An 18,104-nucleotide genomic window follows, 5' to 3' on the forward strand; every position below is an offset into this window, starting at 1 on the left:
TCGTAGATATTTTCGAGGACTGGTAGTCCTATCCAAGGCACTAATTGTAACGTTCTCGCATTATGTTAAGTAAATTTTTAGTATTTGTTTAGCACTTCTCGAATCCAGTACCATTGCGCTAGGTTGCAAGGAGATTACAAGACCCTTTTGATTGGCTGGTTTCGGTTTGAGGCCCCGTGACTCGGTGGTATTAAATTTAGATTCAACCTCCGCGCGTTGAGCGTTTCAAGCGATGCACATTGATACGAAACTTGTTCCCAGCCAATTCTCACCCATCAGCACCAAAGCAGCACTGTGCCTCGCATTCTCTTCCTTTTATTGCCGTCAATAATTCACTGGCATGTCCTCCATAATCAAAGTTCTACCTCTCGAGATCATATCCCTCATTATCGAAGACCTGGGTAGCGATGAACACCCAAGTCAATCTCTCAAATCATGCGCTTTATCGTGCCAAACATTTCTTCCTCTTTGTCAAAAAGAACTGTTTCGGAAAATGTCGCTTCTAGACGACAGAACACGCTCGACGTTCGTGGAACTTGTTCGGCAGAGCCCCCGGCTAGCTCAACATGTAAGAGAGCTCGCCTATGCGCCAAAAGCAGAGGAGTGTGTAGACAGCTTAGATACAGACACCTCCATCTCGGCACTCCTCCACGTATTCAAAAAGCTGAGGCGCATTACAATCACATTTCCCGGTCCTCGCAGATCTTCATTTCAGGACTGGCAACAGTTATCCCCATCCTTGCGATCGACTCTTCTGTCACTTCTGCATCTCCCACTCATCACTTCCATTCGCTTGAGGAATATCCGTAACTTCGATTACTTTGACCTTGTGCCATGTACTGGTCTCAGGGAGCTCGATTTGCACGAAGTTTTACCAGTGGAATTGGGTAATGCATATTCAATGCTTCGTTCGGCCCTCCCAGTCAAACCAATCCAGCTTCAAAGACTCAAACTAACCGACCAACACCCAAACGAAAAGAAGGTTGTGCCCTCTTTTACGGAAATTTCACGTATAGTGAAGTATAACCGCAATGATTCTGCATCAGTTCTGGATTTGGCTGGGCTGGTAGATGTGGCAATCACCCAACTTGTCGATTTGGGAATCGCATCCAATATCATCAAGAGAAGCTGGTCTTTGAAAAGTGTTGTCCTTGGATTCTCATGTAGGCTGTGTATTTATTTACTCAATGAAAGGATGTGCTAACCTTTTGAACCTTTTGTTTGAAGACAGACCGCAGAACATGCTACTCGTGGTACCGACTATATTCCCGTCTTTAAAGACTCTGACACATCTAAGTCTACAACCCAGACGTTATCATCGACTGAATGTCCCTAACCTGAATCGCATTTTATCATCTCTTTTCCAAGTCCTTCGATCTTTGGATGGCCAGAATATTATTTCTACGTTAAAAATCGACATCAACTTCATTGAGCCAACACGTTGGTGGCGCAGATACCTATGGCAAAATTTTGAGTTCATCCTCCTTGGAACAGGATGGCCATCGCTTATTTATTTTGGGTTGAAGTTAAACTTCAGTCACATTGGAGATTACTCTCATATTGTAAATGAGATGCACGGTCTCCCCAAAGTTTATCTGCCAAGAATGTTATCAAGTAATTCTGTGGAGTTTAACTTTTGTATTCAACGAAAGTGTGTATGTATTGAAACAAAAGGGGATGTTGGTAGCTCTTCCTAGTACTAAGTAAAACATAACTAGGACTTATTAAACTTAAAGATCGCGGTCTTTAGCCAGTAGTAACACTTAACGATTCACCGAAATAAAGCAACTGTATCGTTGCTGTGACAATCAGCCTGGTAAAATCCAGACAAATGACAGCACTATGAAAAAAAAAAACACCAGTAAATCATATTGATAAATTGAGGGCTTTACCGGAAGGCAGACACTTCTATGAGCACATCTCTGCTTGATAATAAGTCCAACCTACATTTGAAAACTCGTCAGATCTACAGACATTTGTGATCACGATTAAAATATCACGACCTTTATTTTCAAGATAATTTGCCATAGCATCAAAGCCATGTCTTTTTATCTCTTTTCCTAACTGATCGAACAGTCCACGATCCACGACGATAACGCCGAAGTCATGTAATGCGTGAATGGCATCCATACACCAGCGCTGAGAACTGAACTCCGTCGAAGCTTCTGTGGGTATATGAACGGACGTGAACATTGACACCAGGACGTCCTCCACAACATTCCTGTAATCGCCTAATATGCTGATATCAGCGAGGCGCACAATGGTGACGACTAGTGGTGAGGATGATATCACGCCTTCCTTCTGAATATCGAATTTCCACGATCCTTTTAGATCAGGGTCTACGACGCGAAATGTAGTCCCAGCACTGCCCACCGGAGACACTGATGGATCGGGAACAAAAAACGACCAGTTCCACAATGCCAGTTCACCACGGTAGGTAAGTACAATATACAACTGTTCTGGATCCAGGTCTTTAGGATAGGATGGGAATGATGTAGCTTGGACGACTGTCTTTACAGGTGTGATACCCATAGCTTGCTGATTACTAGCATTAAAAGATGTCAGAACTCCAGCTTTCCAACCTGTGAACATATCACTATCAGCTCGATTTCATGATAATGACTTGAAATTAACAAAAAAAATCTACCTTTGCCCATACCGTGCCGGGATCTGAACCTGAACAGAGCGTCCATTTGGCAAGTCTTCATCTCTTTCTCTAACATGCCCGAGTCTTCGCATTGTACAACACCACAGTCGTCTAGGACACGAACAGCCTGCAAAAACCATGTTCTGGAATCAAAGTCTATCGTAGTTTTCCGAGGGATAGACACCGTCTTGAGTATCAATTGCAAAGTTTCAACGATAACTTGGTATTCGCCGAGAAATCCAACATTGGCGAGGCCCAGAATGGCGATAGGGATCGATGAGGTTAAAAACATTGTCACTTTTTCAGTCATGAACATCCATTTGTTGGCCGAGTACCTGTCTAGGAGAAAGAATACCGTGCCTGAAGTGCCTATTGGCAACACTGCAGGATTGGGCACGAAGAAAGCCCAGCTTCCTAGCCCGAATTCGTTTGCCAGTACAGCGTAGAGTTGCCCCGCTTCGAGCTCTTTGGAGCTACTAGTACACGTATGTGGCGTTTGTTGTTCTTGTGCGGTCCGGGGAGTGTCGGACATCTGTGTCGATGATTGAAAATTCAAGATTGTAATCGTCCGTCCTTTAAGTAGGAGTCAGTGTGGAGATGACAGTGCAGCGCAATTTAATCACCGTTCCAAAAATTCTCACAGGATACACATGTTTTGCGCCTCCGTGAGTTACAGATCCGAGTCGCTACCACCTTCCCAAAGGCTTGTGTATACACCTTTTTCTATATACAATGGTAGCAAAACTTAGGTGCCCTTCAAGTTATCTTCAATATTGCAGGCTACAAAAATAGAATAGAATAGCCACTGGATTTAGATTGCCCCCGCCCGTCTGTTGGCGTGCAAAGCACAACTATAGCTAGAAAAGTCATACCAGGTTTTCATCTAAATAGTGGATTAGGTTTCCATCTACACAGTGGTAAAAACAATTCCGCGTATGACTAGGAGGGACTTCTTCATTATGCAATTACTGTCGTACTCAGGTCGTTACTTGTCATCTCGCACAGCACCAGTTATATATATAAATAAAGAATCGTGTACCCAGCCTTCGCAGTTGAGACTTCAGGAGCGGTGTCATTAGATTGGGATATCAGACACACAACAAGACCATCAAACAACTCAAGAAACACAGATACGGAAATGGTCAGCGTCGCAACTACCTGGCTTGTATGCTTTGGGGAATATAGAAAACTGGATACGAGATCATCGAGGGATCAAGGTTGAATTGATGCTCGCACTGAATGAAGGAACTGGAGGAGGCACTCTAAGAGATATTCTAGACCCAGGCTGGTTTAGTTCATCTTGAAATTGGAAGTAATTACTTCACCGATAGTTTTATCGTGAAGGACCAAACATTCCCAGAGATGCATCTTCATGCCACCCTCGGCCTGCTACAGGGATTCAACCGGATTGAAACCCATCCTTTGACTTCGGATAGCTGCAAACTTAAAGGCAGGAGTATCCGGCGGGTTCGAATTGTCAGTGAATATTATATATTAGAAAGCCTACAATGCAATGAAAGTGAGCATCTAAACGGGAAAAAGAGTAGAACGCCGAGAACATACGGTATAATGATAGCAAGTCGTCAACATAACTATGTTTCTACTTTGACTGGTGTCTCAGCCTCGGCAGCTTCAATCTGCTGAGTTTGTCTGATTTTCCTGGAGACCATACGGACATCCTGGTGGAATGCCGCAGGTAGCCCACCCTTGACTCGCAGGAGTGGTAGCAAATGCGAATGGAACACATTTAACGCTGCAGCAGCTCCCTATGTGACATATGAAAAAACATATTGCATGGAGATTAAATTACACACATGTTGCTGGTAGATTGCACCAATCATAGCCTGAACGGCCTCCCCTTGAACCTTGTACAGCCCAGCCCCCCGAAGTGCTGTTGCATTCAAAGGAGAGAGGTCGTGCAGAGGAGCTGCTGGCTGCCATATCAACACTTTTCCAACACCCCATGCATGTCCGACGTGTTCCCCTAAAAGGTTGGTGTGAAGAGTGGTGGATATGATTTCTTCGGTGTTATGTGATGGCGTCAGGTTTGAACTTGATTCGAGGAAAAAAAGAAGATATGTCGAAAGCACACGGCGACCTTGGTGTATTAAGAGGTTTAAACTTCATTATAACTAGAGACTTTGAATGGGACACACCTATGAAGCTCAAACCAGCGTTATGGCCTCTCCTTGCCAAGGCATGACTGTTGTGAGTTAACACGCGTTGCGCCAGCTCGGGGGGAAATTGTAGAGGAGAAAATATTCGGTTCATATATTCCGCAAAATGAGGTGGCACCTGCGACTCTTGGGATTCTGCGCTCTTTGATGTTTGAGGTGCCTCGTTTGGGGACCGTGGGCCGTGCTGTCTCCAGAGTTTTGATGCGAATTTTACCGCTGGTATCCTCCGCGGTATCGAATTTGACTGTTTCCGTGAGGGATCTTGTTGTTCAACAGCAGCCTGGCCATAAGATCTCGTTCCTGCAAGTAACTCGTAAGGAACTGAGCGAAATTGGAAACAAACGCGAGTGCAGTACCGAGTGTCAACGCCCGGCCACATGCCAAAGACGAGCTAGAATGGGCGGAGGTCGCTACGCGTAGTGACGAACTCAAACATCGGGTTGCGCTGGACATGTTGGTAGAAATGGGATACGGGACACTGGCGACGAACGACCTGCTGGAATTTCCAAGGACCGCAACAGCCCGCGACACGGAAAGGAAAAAATACCATGGTCACGTGGTGTTGTCTCTTTAGGGGAGGTTTGCTTATTCGGCCTTCAAGCCGGGCCACTCTATCTTTAACCGTTGTGTGCTCTCCCTTCTGTCAACGTACCATTATCCAGGTTTCTGAACTATTGACAGCAATCAGCACTGATATATCCGACTTGACACGCTACAATACTTATCGCGAGTACTCTCAGCGGCGCCTATTGCTTACATCTAACCAGATCCTCAAGGTGGCTTCACACTGCGGGCGCCGACTGCTGTAAGTTAAACATACAGCAGTAAACTTACATGTCTTATGTAAGTTTAGGTGTATGTTCAACTTACAGCATATGTGTCGGGAAAACAAAAATTTAACAAAGACATATTGTGTTTGGTGGCTGTATGCCGACCAAACACAATTGCTGTAAGTAGACTGTAAATAGAATAAACACCTAAATTACACAAATTGTGTTTGTCCGGTGTTAGTAAAACATACACATTTTCTGTAAGTAATACAAACAGCACTTACTGTAAGTAAAAATTACACACAAAGAAAACAATTTGTGTATGTTATACTTACACAAGTTTTTCAATTCATTTAATGGTGTAAGTCTGACATACACAAATAGTGTTCTTTGTATGTAAATTTTACTTACAGCAAGTGCTGTTTGTGTCATTTACAGAAAATGTGTATGTTTTACTAACACCGGACAAACACAATTTGTGTAATTTAGGTGTTTATTTTATTTACAGTCTACTTACAGCAATTGTGTTTGGTCGGCATACAGCCACCAAACACAATATGTCTTTGTCGAGTGTTTGTTTTTCATACACGTGTGCTGTATGTTGAACTTACAGCGAAACTTACATAAGACATGTAAGTTTTCTGCTGTATGTTTAACTTACAGCGGTCGGCGCCCGCAGTGTCATGTGGGCCCGACATTGTGCTATTTTGCCGTGGAACATCTCGCTTGCTCTTGTGGATTCTCTATTTCAGACAAGATATCTACACAAGACCTGAACGCTGGATGCTTTACTCACACTCCCCGCGCTGGACATGGCGATCGGCCAGTCAGATGCTTGGCGTTCGGAACTCGTCAAGAGCAGTGAGGAAGTGACTCTGAGAGGACAGAGTAATGTAACCGCTCACGGTAATGCTTACGTCGTCTTTTTATCTTACAGCGGCCTTTCTTGGATCTTCCTCTGATTTTTTCCATGCATATATTCCGTCAGAAATTTCTTATCCAACGGCACTTCTATTTAGGACACCTTTACCGAGGAATTGGACTTGTGTGCGGTACCCTAAAATTTCTCATGTTCTCGTGCATTTCCACTTTGAGGTCGATCATCTTCTGTCGTAGAAATATAAAAGCAGACTGGAGACACCTCAGTTCCACACTCCCTGTCCATTGCTCTTCCCACCTAGAACTCTGTTCGAACCCCTGTCATCTCTGTTCAATTATGTCTACATTGACCATTGGTTTATCACCTGCCCCCGGAACATTTCCATTCACGGCCAAGAACATCCCAATTTCATCAACAAAGGTCATTTTAGGGTCCATTGAAGTAACAGAGCCAGGCAAAGCAGCGCGTATACCATCGACCAACAATGGCTGGTTCCCTCCTAAATCCACAGACTCAGTCACAGGGGTCTCTCCTCTCCCTCTGAGCTCATCCCACGCATACATCTGGTGCGACGGTGGAAAGGTGTGTGTTAAAATGTTGCTACCATTCGGGTTCGGCGCTCTCCTACATGCACACACACACATCCCCATCTTCCATTTCTCACGTATCTAATCTATATTCTTTCTCTTCTCAGGTCTATATCCGAGACTTGGACTCTGCTTTCGGAACATTTGTCAATGGAATGAGAATATCAAACGACACTGTTCTCAAATCAGGCGACACCATCGTGCGTATTTCACCTTCCTGCACTCCGTTTCGCAAGTTACCCCGTCTGACATGCTCGCTCTCCAGAGCCTTGGTTCCCGGATTGTACGAAACGAGAAAACACCTGCATATATCACCGACCTTCACGTCAGCCCCATTATTGCAACTGTGTCGATAAAAGGTTCACGATCATAATGAGAAGGAACGCTGTCAGAAAATTCTTAGAACTTTGTATTTCTATGTACTTTGTATTGTGGCGATGTACTATATTGGTTCAAATAGCATTTCATGGACTATTTCAAGCCCAACACAACACCTTGATATACATGGCGATATAATTAGGGGTCTCATACACACGGCATGTTATTTTTGCATTGACATTTATTACCACCAAAGCCAGTCACTCATCGCTTGGTATGATATTTGCCCCAAATTCTATATGTACATTAAGACTGCAGCTATATTTACTTGTGAGCAACTATGCTTCGGCCATCTGCAAAGACCAGTCAATTTACTTGACTTGCATAACCCTGTTCACCCGGTACCGAATACTCAGATAAAAGGAAGATCCGAGAGTTATAATAAAGCTCTAAGCTCTAATCGTCATTTGGAATCTATGAACTCCGCCGGTGGTTCATGGAAATTGGCACGACAGGCAGACTCATGGAATTTATGTTAACGAATCCCGAATAGAATCTCAGGGCTACAGACACGACAGCACTGGGGTTTGAACGATTGTAGACAGGATAAACTCAATTCAACTGAGCGGCGTTCAAACCCAAATAATTTTCTCAATTACTCGGTACCGGCAATGTTTATTGTAGTTCTACTAAGCGTGTCCAGGCGACGTGCGAACTTTCTGATAGATTTGTGCCTGTACACAGTAATACTATACATGAATTACACACTGCACAGACCAAAGCCCAAACTAAGGACGATGTCTTTGAGCCATCATGGCTGGACAACCTCCCAGACCAGGAGCGTTAGCATAATACATAGCTAAAGCATGTTTCCTTTCCCGATTCTTCTTGCTGAAAATTCGATCTCTTCAGGACTCATAACCGTCACTGTCCCATCCTCCATCATGCGCGTGAGCGGTAGGGTCTTATCAGCCATGGGTAAAGTAAGCAAAAATTCGTTCAGCCCAGACGACTCTTTCTCGTTCTCGCGACCTCGATACAACCTCCTTCGTCCGTCTGCAAGCGCCATGTATTCTTCCACCGCTGAAATCTTGATGGCCACTTCACTGTTCATTCGCTCCTCAACTTTTTTGAGGTACGTGTTAACTCGAGCGGTAAATTCTTTAGCATAGGATGCGTCAGGAGTGGCGAGGAGCTCGAGGAGCTCAAACTCGGCTGATTCCGGTTCTTTCGATGCAGGCGATGCATGTAGGTTGGTGAGAAATTGGTCAAGGACATCGTAGATTTTCCCGTCGGCCTTGAGGGTCGCGTCATGGGGCACATACTGCATCAAGCCTTCGCGGCGAGCAGAGTAAATGGGATTACTGTTCACATGTCAGTATGGGTTCGTAGTGGACGAAAGTCAATGGACAGTCCGACGCACTAAAAATCAACCATTAGCATGGCTGTAATGGCCTTTTGTGGGAGTAGAGTACGAGGCTCGATTTGTTGACCAGGGTTTTAATACCTTGATAATCTTCCACGCCGGACTCGATAATAGGAAAAGCGAAGGGTCCCTCTGATCCTTGAACTGTTATTCTCTGTGTCGGAGGCTTAGTAGAGTAATCAGCATAATACAGGCTTAGCCCCAGCGAATTAACAGCTTGAACATAAACCTCGTTAACGATGGTATACGCCTGTGACAACTCCAGTAAGTTTGATGACCTTCGAGTTATACCGCATTTATCCTACCTGTGAGGGACCCGCATCAGGCAGCAGACGCTGCATAGCGTTTGAATTAAAGAAAAGCGTCGCGGGTACACCATTGATATTGGCCTGTTGCTTGACTTCTGGAGTGGATGTAGCACTAGCCGCAATATTCATACTGCGGCTGAGCAAAATGTGGCCAACCCAGTCTCTGACAGCGGTGGTCTTTGAAAGAGGTTTCAGATTTGCATCTAAAAAGTCGTGCGCTGGTTTGACGAAATAATTAAAAGCATCATAATGAATGGTGAACCATGCGCACCGAATCTAGCATCGTACCACTTTGACACTGAGAGCTCGACAATAGGTTCTAGGTCTTCTGCCCGTCGCTTGAGAAATAGGATTAGACAAAGACACACAGGAGACACTATCGAATAAACATACAACGAGAGAAAGAGGTGGACCATTTGGTCCACTAAATAAAACATCGTTAAGAGCATCATTTGGGTCACATTTCGATGGTTGATCTTTGGTAGAGCCCAAGGAGTTTACAAAATCGTCGCGATTGGTGTCAAACCAATGAGTCCATGGACTCGTGAGTTCCTGAATTGAAAGGGAATGAGTTTATACATCTGTTGTTCAGGAAAAGGATCAACCGACCTTCATAATCATCCCACCCCCAACATGCCTATGATGTTGCGTAAGCTACATGCCTAGTGAGCCAGAGAATTCTAGATCACTCACCCATCGAATGGACCTCGGTCGATTGAAAGGGGATTGAACTTAGCGTAAAGCAGCAACATTAAAGGCTGATCAAATGAAGTGAAATTTGAGTTTGGTTCTTACCGCGTTCAGACTATTGCCAACATAAATCCAATTTGGCCCCGAGCGTTCGTAAAATCGCATGATTCCGAATTTGTGTGGCTTGTCCAATCCTGTCGGGTCCCAACTTGCACACTGAAGAAATTCTGATTCAGAATCTGGACTGGAACTCCCAACAATGCACAGAGTTCGATCCAAAATAGCTTGCTTAAGATCAAAGGTTGCTCGGAGGGCCTTGTCGGGAAGGGCAATAATGATAAAACGCAGATGACGAGAAACGGAATTTAGAGGGTTGTCAGGATGCGGCGGCCACAAGAAACATCATCATAGTAGGCACTATTGACAAATGAAGACGATTTCTCTCGCGTTGTCGCTTTGGAAGGGTATTCTTCGTCTGCAACCCTTTCTGTGATATGTAGTTCTATTCCAATTGGATATTGTGTGCATCTTTGAAATCAAAGATAGATGAGTTTTCCTGCCGCTTACAAGTTACCAGGCTGCTTGTCGTTCGGGATGCCACCGAGTCGTCCAACAATTTGATGACAGTATTGTGTGACAAGGGTAGTGAAAATCCGATTCTAAAGAGCGCGAAAGATTGTTAGCCTCGCTGAACGTCGAATGATGCTCCTCGTTGTTGATAATAGCTTCATGGCGGCGTCAAACGGAAACCTTCAAACATATAGATGAATCTTTAGGACAAGTTACACACTTTGAGCCTTTACAATGCACTTTAAAACCTTCGGCATCCCGACTCGACATCAAGATCCATACCCAGAAATAATAACCGTTTCCATCTCGTTCGCTTCAACATATCGAACCTTAAACGAAGTAAGATGCCCAAAGAAAATCCTCAGAGGGATAGAAGCGTGTTTGAATGCAAAGAAAGAGCTACGTGGATTTAAAGACAAAGATGTATGGCCTCTGGTAAGGAACACTACCCCAAGTCAACATCCGTTAACTGCCAACGAAGGCTAGAGTGCGCTCCAGCTGAGACCGAGAATCCTTCTAGAAGACGCCGTAGGCTCCTGCATGCCGATAGATGAATATGCAGGGGGACAATAATGCGACTCCAGGAAATGAGTGAGGAACAAGAAGAAAAAAAAATCGCTTATATACAAGACTTGACACGTGATATTTTCACACACATTTTCAACCTCAGATTGAACTTCCGAACCGGAATGGCCGAGTTATCGGATTGTGTTTCCCGACTGCCACGAGTAGTACTAATAAAATTCAAAAGAAAGATAGAACCAGCAAAGAAAGACAAGGAGTACATTGGTTATTGTTCAGCACCACTGACACAAACTACATGCATTGCAGTACTATACATCTACTCGTCGAATGCATGTTGCATGAAAATTCTCTTGTGCAACTTTTCTCCAGCTTCTTCAATTGCATGTATCTCTTCCGATGTCAAGTCTGGTACATTCTCAGTATCTAAGTATTCTTGAAGGCGGGACACCTTTGAAGTAGTCCTGTAATTGCACAGCGGTCAACGAAAGTAAATGTGGGAGAACATAAATGAAACACCCACGTAATCACAATGACGTCTTTCTGAAGCAGCCATTTACTCAATACCTGTCCAGGTGTGACTGATTTTCCACGCGTTTGTGTTAATCGCTCGCTGATTTGCTTTAGTACGGGACTCAGTGGACCGTCTGGGACACGAGCTACGGGAGTCTGGCCACCATACGATTGGATCGCTATGCCCTTTACTTGGGAAAACTCGACAATTGGTTTGGCCGCTTTCCACACATAGGGGTGAAGTTCAATCTAGACGACACAACGTTAGTATTCTTTCTGTCTTTTGGTTGAACTTGAATATCAGGAGAGCAGACCTGGTTTACAGCTGGTACAATCTTTGCGTTTTCCAGAACCGTGTTGAGATCTTTGACCTGGAAGTTGGATACTCCAATCGCTTTGGACAAGCCCAGGCGGTATGTCTCCTCCATTCCTTCCCATACCTCAGCAAGGTTACCCTTTTTTCTTGCAGGCGTTGGATCGTGAACGAGGAAGAGATCGACATAGTCCAACTTAAGCTTTGAGAGCGATTTTTTTAGCGATTCGACGATAGTTTCTCCAGGTTCAAGTGCTGGCAAGTAGAGTTTTGTTGTTACAAATAACTCTGAGCGTGGTTTTCCAGAGTTTGCGATGCCTCGACCAAGACTCTCCTCGTTGTCGTATATCTGGGCACCATCAAGGTGTGTTACTCCATTGTCAATAGCGAGTTTGACGAAATCAGCAGCATCCTTCTTGTAAAGAGCAGTGCCCGTTCCAAAACCTAACCAAGGGATAGTTGCAGCGGTATTGAGCTTGAAGAACTTGGGCATAGTAGAGAAAAGGGATAGAATGGGACGCTGGGAGTCTCACCGGTGTTTCTTTTTAAATGCACACGAATGATTCAAGTATGGCGAATATATGACAAACAACCATTCATCAAAACAGAAATGTTACACATACGGCTATCGGGAGGGCCAGAAGTGCCGGATGGGACTTTGTCAAAGCAAATCGTATCAAGACGTCATCGCTAATTTAACGACTTCTCAATATAAGCAAAGTAAGTTCAATGCGAATTCCTAATGCGTTTTTATTAATGGCTTAGCAAGGATACATCTCTGCACTAAATACAAAAACGTAATGAAGGGGCCATTTTTGGCGAGTGGGATTACGACCCAAAAACCTCTGCAAAACGTGAAAAAGATTTTGAGTTCTACTTGAGGAATCTTTCAAACATGAAGTGCGTTCCATAGCCAAAAAAATTCAAAGACAATACGAATATGGCTCTATGTTGACCAAGATATTTGGATTTTCTGCAGAGTGAGAGTAGCCTGTTTGAAGGAGATACTGTTAGTTACATACAATCTCCAAAGGATATGTAATGTGCAACCTTCGACCATTCCAACAGTAACACACTGATTTATGATACTCTGCGCCGTCAAAGCAATATCAGCACTAAAGGCAAAATGGTTGTTAGAAATAAAGTCCAGTCAAAATAACACAACAGTTTTTATTCTTACCACGACGCGGTTTCTGCTTGGCCCGCACCCCAGAGGTTTGTCCCCCATATGTAGGCATCTGCTGTCTCACAGAAGATAACATCCGAACTGTCTGCTGGGACGCCGCAACTCGTTGTACCAATGCTGTTTAAGTAGTTTATACACGCCTGGGCATTGGCTGCTGATACCATAGAGCCTTCAAAGTCCTCGCATGTAATCATTTCTGCTTTCCTTGCGGTCAAATCTCCTAAATAAATGAGTAAATATGACTTTCCGAGAATATTGTTTGACACGCTAGTTGTGTACGTACTCTTTAAATGATCGACATGAAGATCGGAGGACGTCAATCCAAGAGATTCCAGAGACGGGAGCCCTGGACCAGGAATGACTTGCGGAACCTCTGAAGTAGGAGACAATGATGCCACCATACATGCCGTGAGCAATATACAAAGAGCTCTGGAAATTTTAAAAGAAAATTCTGTAGCCAAAGCCATACGTTCTGAATACGAATATTACTGAGGTAAGGAGTAAGTGAACAAGCGTATTACCGACTTTCGCGTATAATTCAATGCTACTTTTATACTCGTGTAGATATATTTTGTTTCTTGGTCAGAACTATGGCACATGCTAGGCGCTTGACACATGAACCCTTGAGGCTATCAATTCTTTGTCAAAATGTATATCACTGGATGAAGGATTGAATAAAATGGGTCAATTTATTCAGAAATTACTTGAATTTTAATGTATAAAAAAAATAAATTTTTTCTCGGCAGATTATTTAATGAATATTCAAGATTATATAACAATAACTGGAGAAAGATTACACAAGGATAATGCAAAGATCAACCAAAGAATTTTAAGTAATAAAATATTTTTTGTTCAAAATATTCATTAAATAATACTTGAAAGATTATTTAAAGAAAAATCAATATTGAAAAGAGAATGAATAAAAAAAACAAAAATATATAGAAATTATATAGGGTTTAATGTAATATTATATATATATCACTTAAAATAAAATGAAACAAGTAATATAAGGAATATGCAAAGAATTATAGAGAAAAAATATACAATTCTGTAAAGATTAATTTTAAAAAATTAAAAAAGTATTCAAATTATAATAAAAAAGGAGATGTATATATTTCAAATAAATTTTGAGTATGAAAAAATTATTAAAAGATAGTAAATAGAAAGATTATTCAAATCTATAACACATTAAACAGGTAGATTAAAGCATTTAAATATTATAAAAGTATTTTGAGAGAAATTTTATGCTTATTTTAATTAATAAAGGTTTGTCTGAAATTTTTTTAATTATATATGGCGCCGCATAAAAGGTGTTCCAATAATCATATTGTATCGATCCAGGTTTGCAATATCCACATATTCTATAAAGAAAGTAGAAATGTGCACCACTACAAATGGAGGGCTCTGTTGTGTAGACAAGATGCAATATATTTGGTGGCCGGAATGTGGCTGTATTTCTTGGCGGGATGGATTAGATTGTACCCGCTGCAGCTATCAGGATTTACCTCACTAGAGAGAAGAAGTGCACGAGGAGGTGGTCTGCTAAAGGATCAGATCTAGCTTCAGATGATTACTCAGATACCTCGCCAAGAACGCATACTCATATCGAGTCAGGCCTGGGACTTCAGGTTACATACGCGTGGACTCTTTATTCCTTTCTTTCCGCAAAGGGTTTTTGCGGCATGGTAGATCAAAACAGCCCCAGATGGAATGGGATGGGATGGGATGATCATTCCCATTGCGGTCAATAAATGACCTGAATTCTTTCTTGACAGACAGGAGATAACGGCATTAGAGTTGGCGAAGAGCGCTGCACATGCAAACACAACAGTTATGGCACGGTATGCGAGCTTGCGGAAGGCTTAATCATCTCCAGAATGTTGGGAAGGTCTGAATTGCCAGGTTGGCTTGCTAGAAATTGATTCAATCAGAAAAAAAAAAGTTAAGACAAGTTGAAGACATACTATTTCCAGGATTAGATCTAGTACCAAATGTAGTAGGCCGTCATCCAATATCCAACCTGGTAAGTTTTTGTGCTTCTTCCAGTAAGTTGGACAAATAGCATGCTGAAATACGCCCACCTCAGGAGTACAATGCTTTCCATGTGGAACCTTGGTTGTTGTGTTGTGCTGTCAGACAGGTCCATTTATCCATCCGCTTCTGTATTCCAATGAATATCTGCCTTGAATCATACACCGGATGACCATTAATATATGTAATAAGTAATAAGATGTATAGGCTATACTGGTAGCACATTCCTTTCCACATATCCTGATAGCATGGATTATGCCTTTGAGCTAACCCAATCCCTCTTAAACTACATGAAGGCACAGATAGCTAGTCGTCTTTGGCATGAAGAACTGCCTAGTCAAGTCCGGGAAAACTTTAGTGCTAAGACCATGTTTGAGTGCAATCTACCTGTGGAGGTAATTTTGCAGATGTATGAAAATCAAGGTATGTAATCAATAAGCTTTAAAAATTGAGATTAAATAATATGTGAATGGCAGAATATACAACGGACGTGGGATGCAGAATAGTATTTGACCTATTTCAGCACATATTGCATGGATAAAATATTTCAGGAATATCCCATATGATAACAGTCCAGAATTGGTTCCAGCTAGATGGTAATTGATTGGCAGACCAGAGCAATTCAATTTTACAACATTCTACCCAGATCTCAAAAACATTCGGGAATTGCAAAAATTTTGCAGCAAAATAAACATTCTAGGAATATTGCATATGATAACATTCCAGAATTTATGCATAGTGCTTGACATGCGGACTAGAGCTATGCAAATTTCCAACATTCTGAAAATGTGTGAATGTTGCTGTATAGTAAACATTGCATGTGATAACATTCCGGAATTGATGGCTAGTGCATGACGTGCAGACTAGAGCTAAGCTAATTTCCAACATTCTGGATGCATACAAATGTTGCTGCATAGTCAACATTGCATGTCATAACATTCCTGAATTGATGGGCAGTACTTGACATGTGGACTAGAGCTGTGCTAATTTCCAACATTCTGGAAATGTGTGAATGTTGCTGCATAGTAAACATTGCATGTGATAATATTCCGGAATTGATGGCTAGTGATTGATGTGTGGACTAGAACTATGCAAATTTCCAACATTCTGGAAGCATATAAATGTTGCTGCATAGTAAACATTGCATGTCATAACATTCCAGAATTCATGCGTAGTGCTTGACGTGCAGACCAGAGCTATGCAAATTTCCAACATTCTGGAAATATGCAAATGTTGCTGCATAGTAAACATTTCAGGAATATTGCATATGATAACATTCTGGAATTCATGCATGGTGATTGACGTGTGGACTAGAACTATGCAAATTTCCAACATTCTGGAAGCGTATGAATGTTGCTGCATAGTAAACATTGCATGTCATAACATTCCTGAATTGATGGGCAGTGCTTGATGTGTGGACTAGAGCTGTGCTAATTTCCAATATTCTGGAAATATGTGAATGTTGCTGTATAGTAAACATTGCATGTGATAACATTCTGGAATTGATGGCTAGTACATGACATGCGGACTAGAACTGTGCAAATTTTCAACATTCTGGAAATGTATGAATGTTGCTACATAGTAGACATTACATGTCATAATATTCCAGAATTGATGGATAGTGCTTGACATGCGGACTAGCACTGTGCAAATTTTCAACATTCTGCAAACATACAAATGTTGCTGCATGGTAAACATTTCAGGAATATCACATATGATAATATTCCGGAATTCATGTGTAGTGATTGACGCGTGGACTAGAGCTATGCAAATTTCCAACATTCTGGAAGCGTGCAAATGTTGCTGCATAGTAAACATTGCATGTCATAATATTCCTGAATTGATGGGCAGTGCTTGACGTGTGGACTAGAGCTGTGCTAATTTCCAACATTCTGGAAATGTGTGAATGTTGCTGCATAGTAAACATTGCATGTCATCACATTCCTGAATTGATGGGCAGTGCTTGACGTGTGGACTAGAGCTGTGCTAATTGCCAACATTCTGGAAATGTGTGATTGTTGCTGCATAGTAAACATTGCATGTGATAACATTCCGGAATTGATGGCTAGTGCTTGACATGCGGACTAGCACTGTGCAAATTTTCAACATTCTGCAAACGTGCAAATGTTGCTGCATAGTAAACATTTCAGGAATATTGCATATGATAACATTCTGGAATTCATGCATGGTGATTGACGTGTGGACTAGAGCTATGCAAATTTCCAACATTCTGGAAGCGTATGAATGTTGCTGCATAGTAAACATTGCATGTCATAACATTCCTGAATTGATGGGCAGTGCTTGATGTGTGGACTAGAGCTGTGCTAATTTCCAACATTCTGGAAATGTGTGATTGTTGCTGCATAGTAAACATTGCATGTGATAACATTCCGGAATTGATGGCTAGTGCTTGACATGCGGACTAAAACTGTGCAAATTTTCAACATTCTGGAAATGTATGAATGTTGCTACATAGTAGACATTACATGTCATAATATTCCAGAATTGTTGGGTAGTGCTTGACGTGCAGACCAGAGCTATGCAAATTTCCAACATTCTGGAAGCGTGCAAATGTTGCTGCATAGTAAACATTGCATGTCATAACATTCCTGAATTGATGGGCAGTACTTGACATGTGGACTAGAGCTGTGCTAATTTCCAACATTCTGGAAATGTGTGAATGTTGCTGCATAGTAAACATTGCATGTGATAATATTCCGGAATTGATGGCTAGTGATTGATGTGTGGACTAGAACTATGCAAATTTCCAACATTCTGGAAGCATATGAATGTTGCTGCATAGTAAACATTGCATGTCATAACATTCCAGAATTCATGCGTAGTGCTTGACGTGCAGACCAGAGCTATGCAAATTTCCAACATTCTGGAAATATGCAAATGTTGCTGCATAGTAAACATTTCAGGAATATTGCATATGATAACATTCTGGAATTCATGCATGGTGATTGACGTGTGGACTAGAACTATGCAAATTTCCAACATTCTGGAAGCGTATGAATGTTGCTGCATAGTAAACATTGCATGTCATAACATTCCTGAATTGATGGGCAGTGCTTGATGTGTGGACTAGAGCTGTGCTAATTTCCAATATTCTGGAAATATGTGAATGTTGCTGTATAGTAAACATTGCATGTGATAACATTCT

The 18,104-nt window shown here is 42.2% G+C and overlaps 7 protein-coding genes across 7 annotated transcripts; 2 read left to right on the top strand and 5 right to left on the bottom strand.

The window, feature by feature from the left end:
• Positions 1-340: 340 nt before the first annotated feature.
• JR316_0009896 (uncharacterized protein) lies at positions 341-1,326 on the top strand (the record flags this gene model as incomplete). Its single annotated transcript, XM_047895576.1, has 2 exons — positions 341-1,163; positions 1,298-1,326. The coding sequence occupies 2 exons, from the start codon at positions 341-343 to the stop codon at positions 1,324-1,326; spliced, it is 852 nt and encodes a 283-aa protein (XP_047745295.1).
• A 582-nt stretch (positions 1,327-1,908) lies between these two features.
• On the bottom strand, positions 1,909-3,179 carry JR316_0009897 (uncharacterized protein; the record flags this gene model as incomplete). The annotated part of the gene is made up of 2 exons (XM_047895577.1): positions 1,909-2,582; positions 2,660-3,179. 2 exons carry the CDS (start codon positions 3,177-3,179, stop codon positions 1,909-1,911), a joined length of 1,194 nt encoding a protein of 397 aa, XP_047745296.1.
• A 1,060-nt stretch (positions 3,180-4,239) lies between these two features.
• Positions 4,240-5,277, bottom strand: JR316_0009898 (uncharacterized protein; the record flags this gene model as incomplete). Its single annotated transcript, XM_047895578.1, has 4 exons — positions 4,240-4,413; positions 4,462-4,745; positions 4,804-5,124; positions 5,181-5,277. The coding sequence occupies 4 exons, from the start codon at positions 5,275-5,277 to the stop codon at positions 4,240-4,242; spliced, it is 876 nt and encodes a 291-aa protein (XP_047745297.1).
• Positions 5,278-6,810: 1,533 nt separating this feature from the next.
• On the top strand, positions 6,811-7,434 carry JR316_0009899 (Vacuolar protein sorting-associated protein 64; the record flags this gene model as incomplete). The annotated part of the gene is made up of 3 exons (XM_047895579.1): positions 6,811-7,056; positions 7,169-7,261; positions 7,327-7,434. The coding sequence occupies 3 exons, from the start codon at positions 6,811-6,813 to the stop codon at positions 7,432-7,434; spliced, it is 447 nt and encodes a 148-aa protein (XP_047745298.1).
• Positions 7,435-8,238: 804 nt separating this feature from the next.
• Positions 8,239-9,865, bottom strand: JR316_0009900 (uncharacterized protein; the record flags this gene model as incomplete). The annotated part of the gene is made up of 8 exons (XM_047895580.1): positions 8,239-8,743; positions 8,803-8,824; positions 8,887-9,055; positions 9,111-9,331; positions 9,385-9,451; positions 9,507-9,665; positions 9,723-9,750; positions 9,807-9,865. 8 exons carry the CDS (start codon positions 9,863-9,865, stop codon positions 8,239-8,241), a joined length of 1,230 nt encoding a protein of 409 aa, XP_047745299.1.
• A 1,349-nt stretch (positions 9,866-11,214) lies between these two features.
• JR316_0009901 (NAD/NADP-dependent indole-3-acetaldehyde reductase) lies at positions 11,215-12,214 on the bottom strand (the record flags this gene model as incomplete). The annotated part of the gene is made up of 3 exons (XM_047895581.1): positions 11,215-11,359; positions 11,419-11,657; positions 11,723-12,214. The coding sequence occupies 3 exons, from the start codon at positions 12,212-12,214 to the stop codon at positions 11,215-11,217; spliced, it is 876 nt and encodes a 291-aa protein (XP_047745300.1).
• A 683-nt stretch (positions 12,215-12,897) lies between these two features.
• Positions 12,898-13,308, bottom strand: JR316_0009902 (uncharacterized protein; the record flags this gene model as incomplete). Its single annotated transcript, XM_047895582.1, has 2 exons — positions 12,898-13,127; positions 13,191-13,308. 2 exons carry the CDS (start codon positions 13,306-13,308, stop codon positions 12,898-12,900), a joined length of 348 nt encoding a protein of 115 aa, XP_047745301.1.
• Positions 13,309-18,104: the final 4,796 nt, after the last annotated feature.

The sequence above is a fragment of the Psilocybe cubensis genome, chromosome 9 (assembly GCF_017499595.1).
Source record: "Psilocybe cubensis strain MGC-MH-2018 chromosome 9, whole genome shotgun sequence".
Lineage (NCBI taxonomy): Eukaryota > Fungi > Basidiomycota > Agaricomycetes > Agaricales > Agrocybaceae > Psilocybe > Psilocybe cubensis.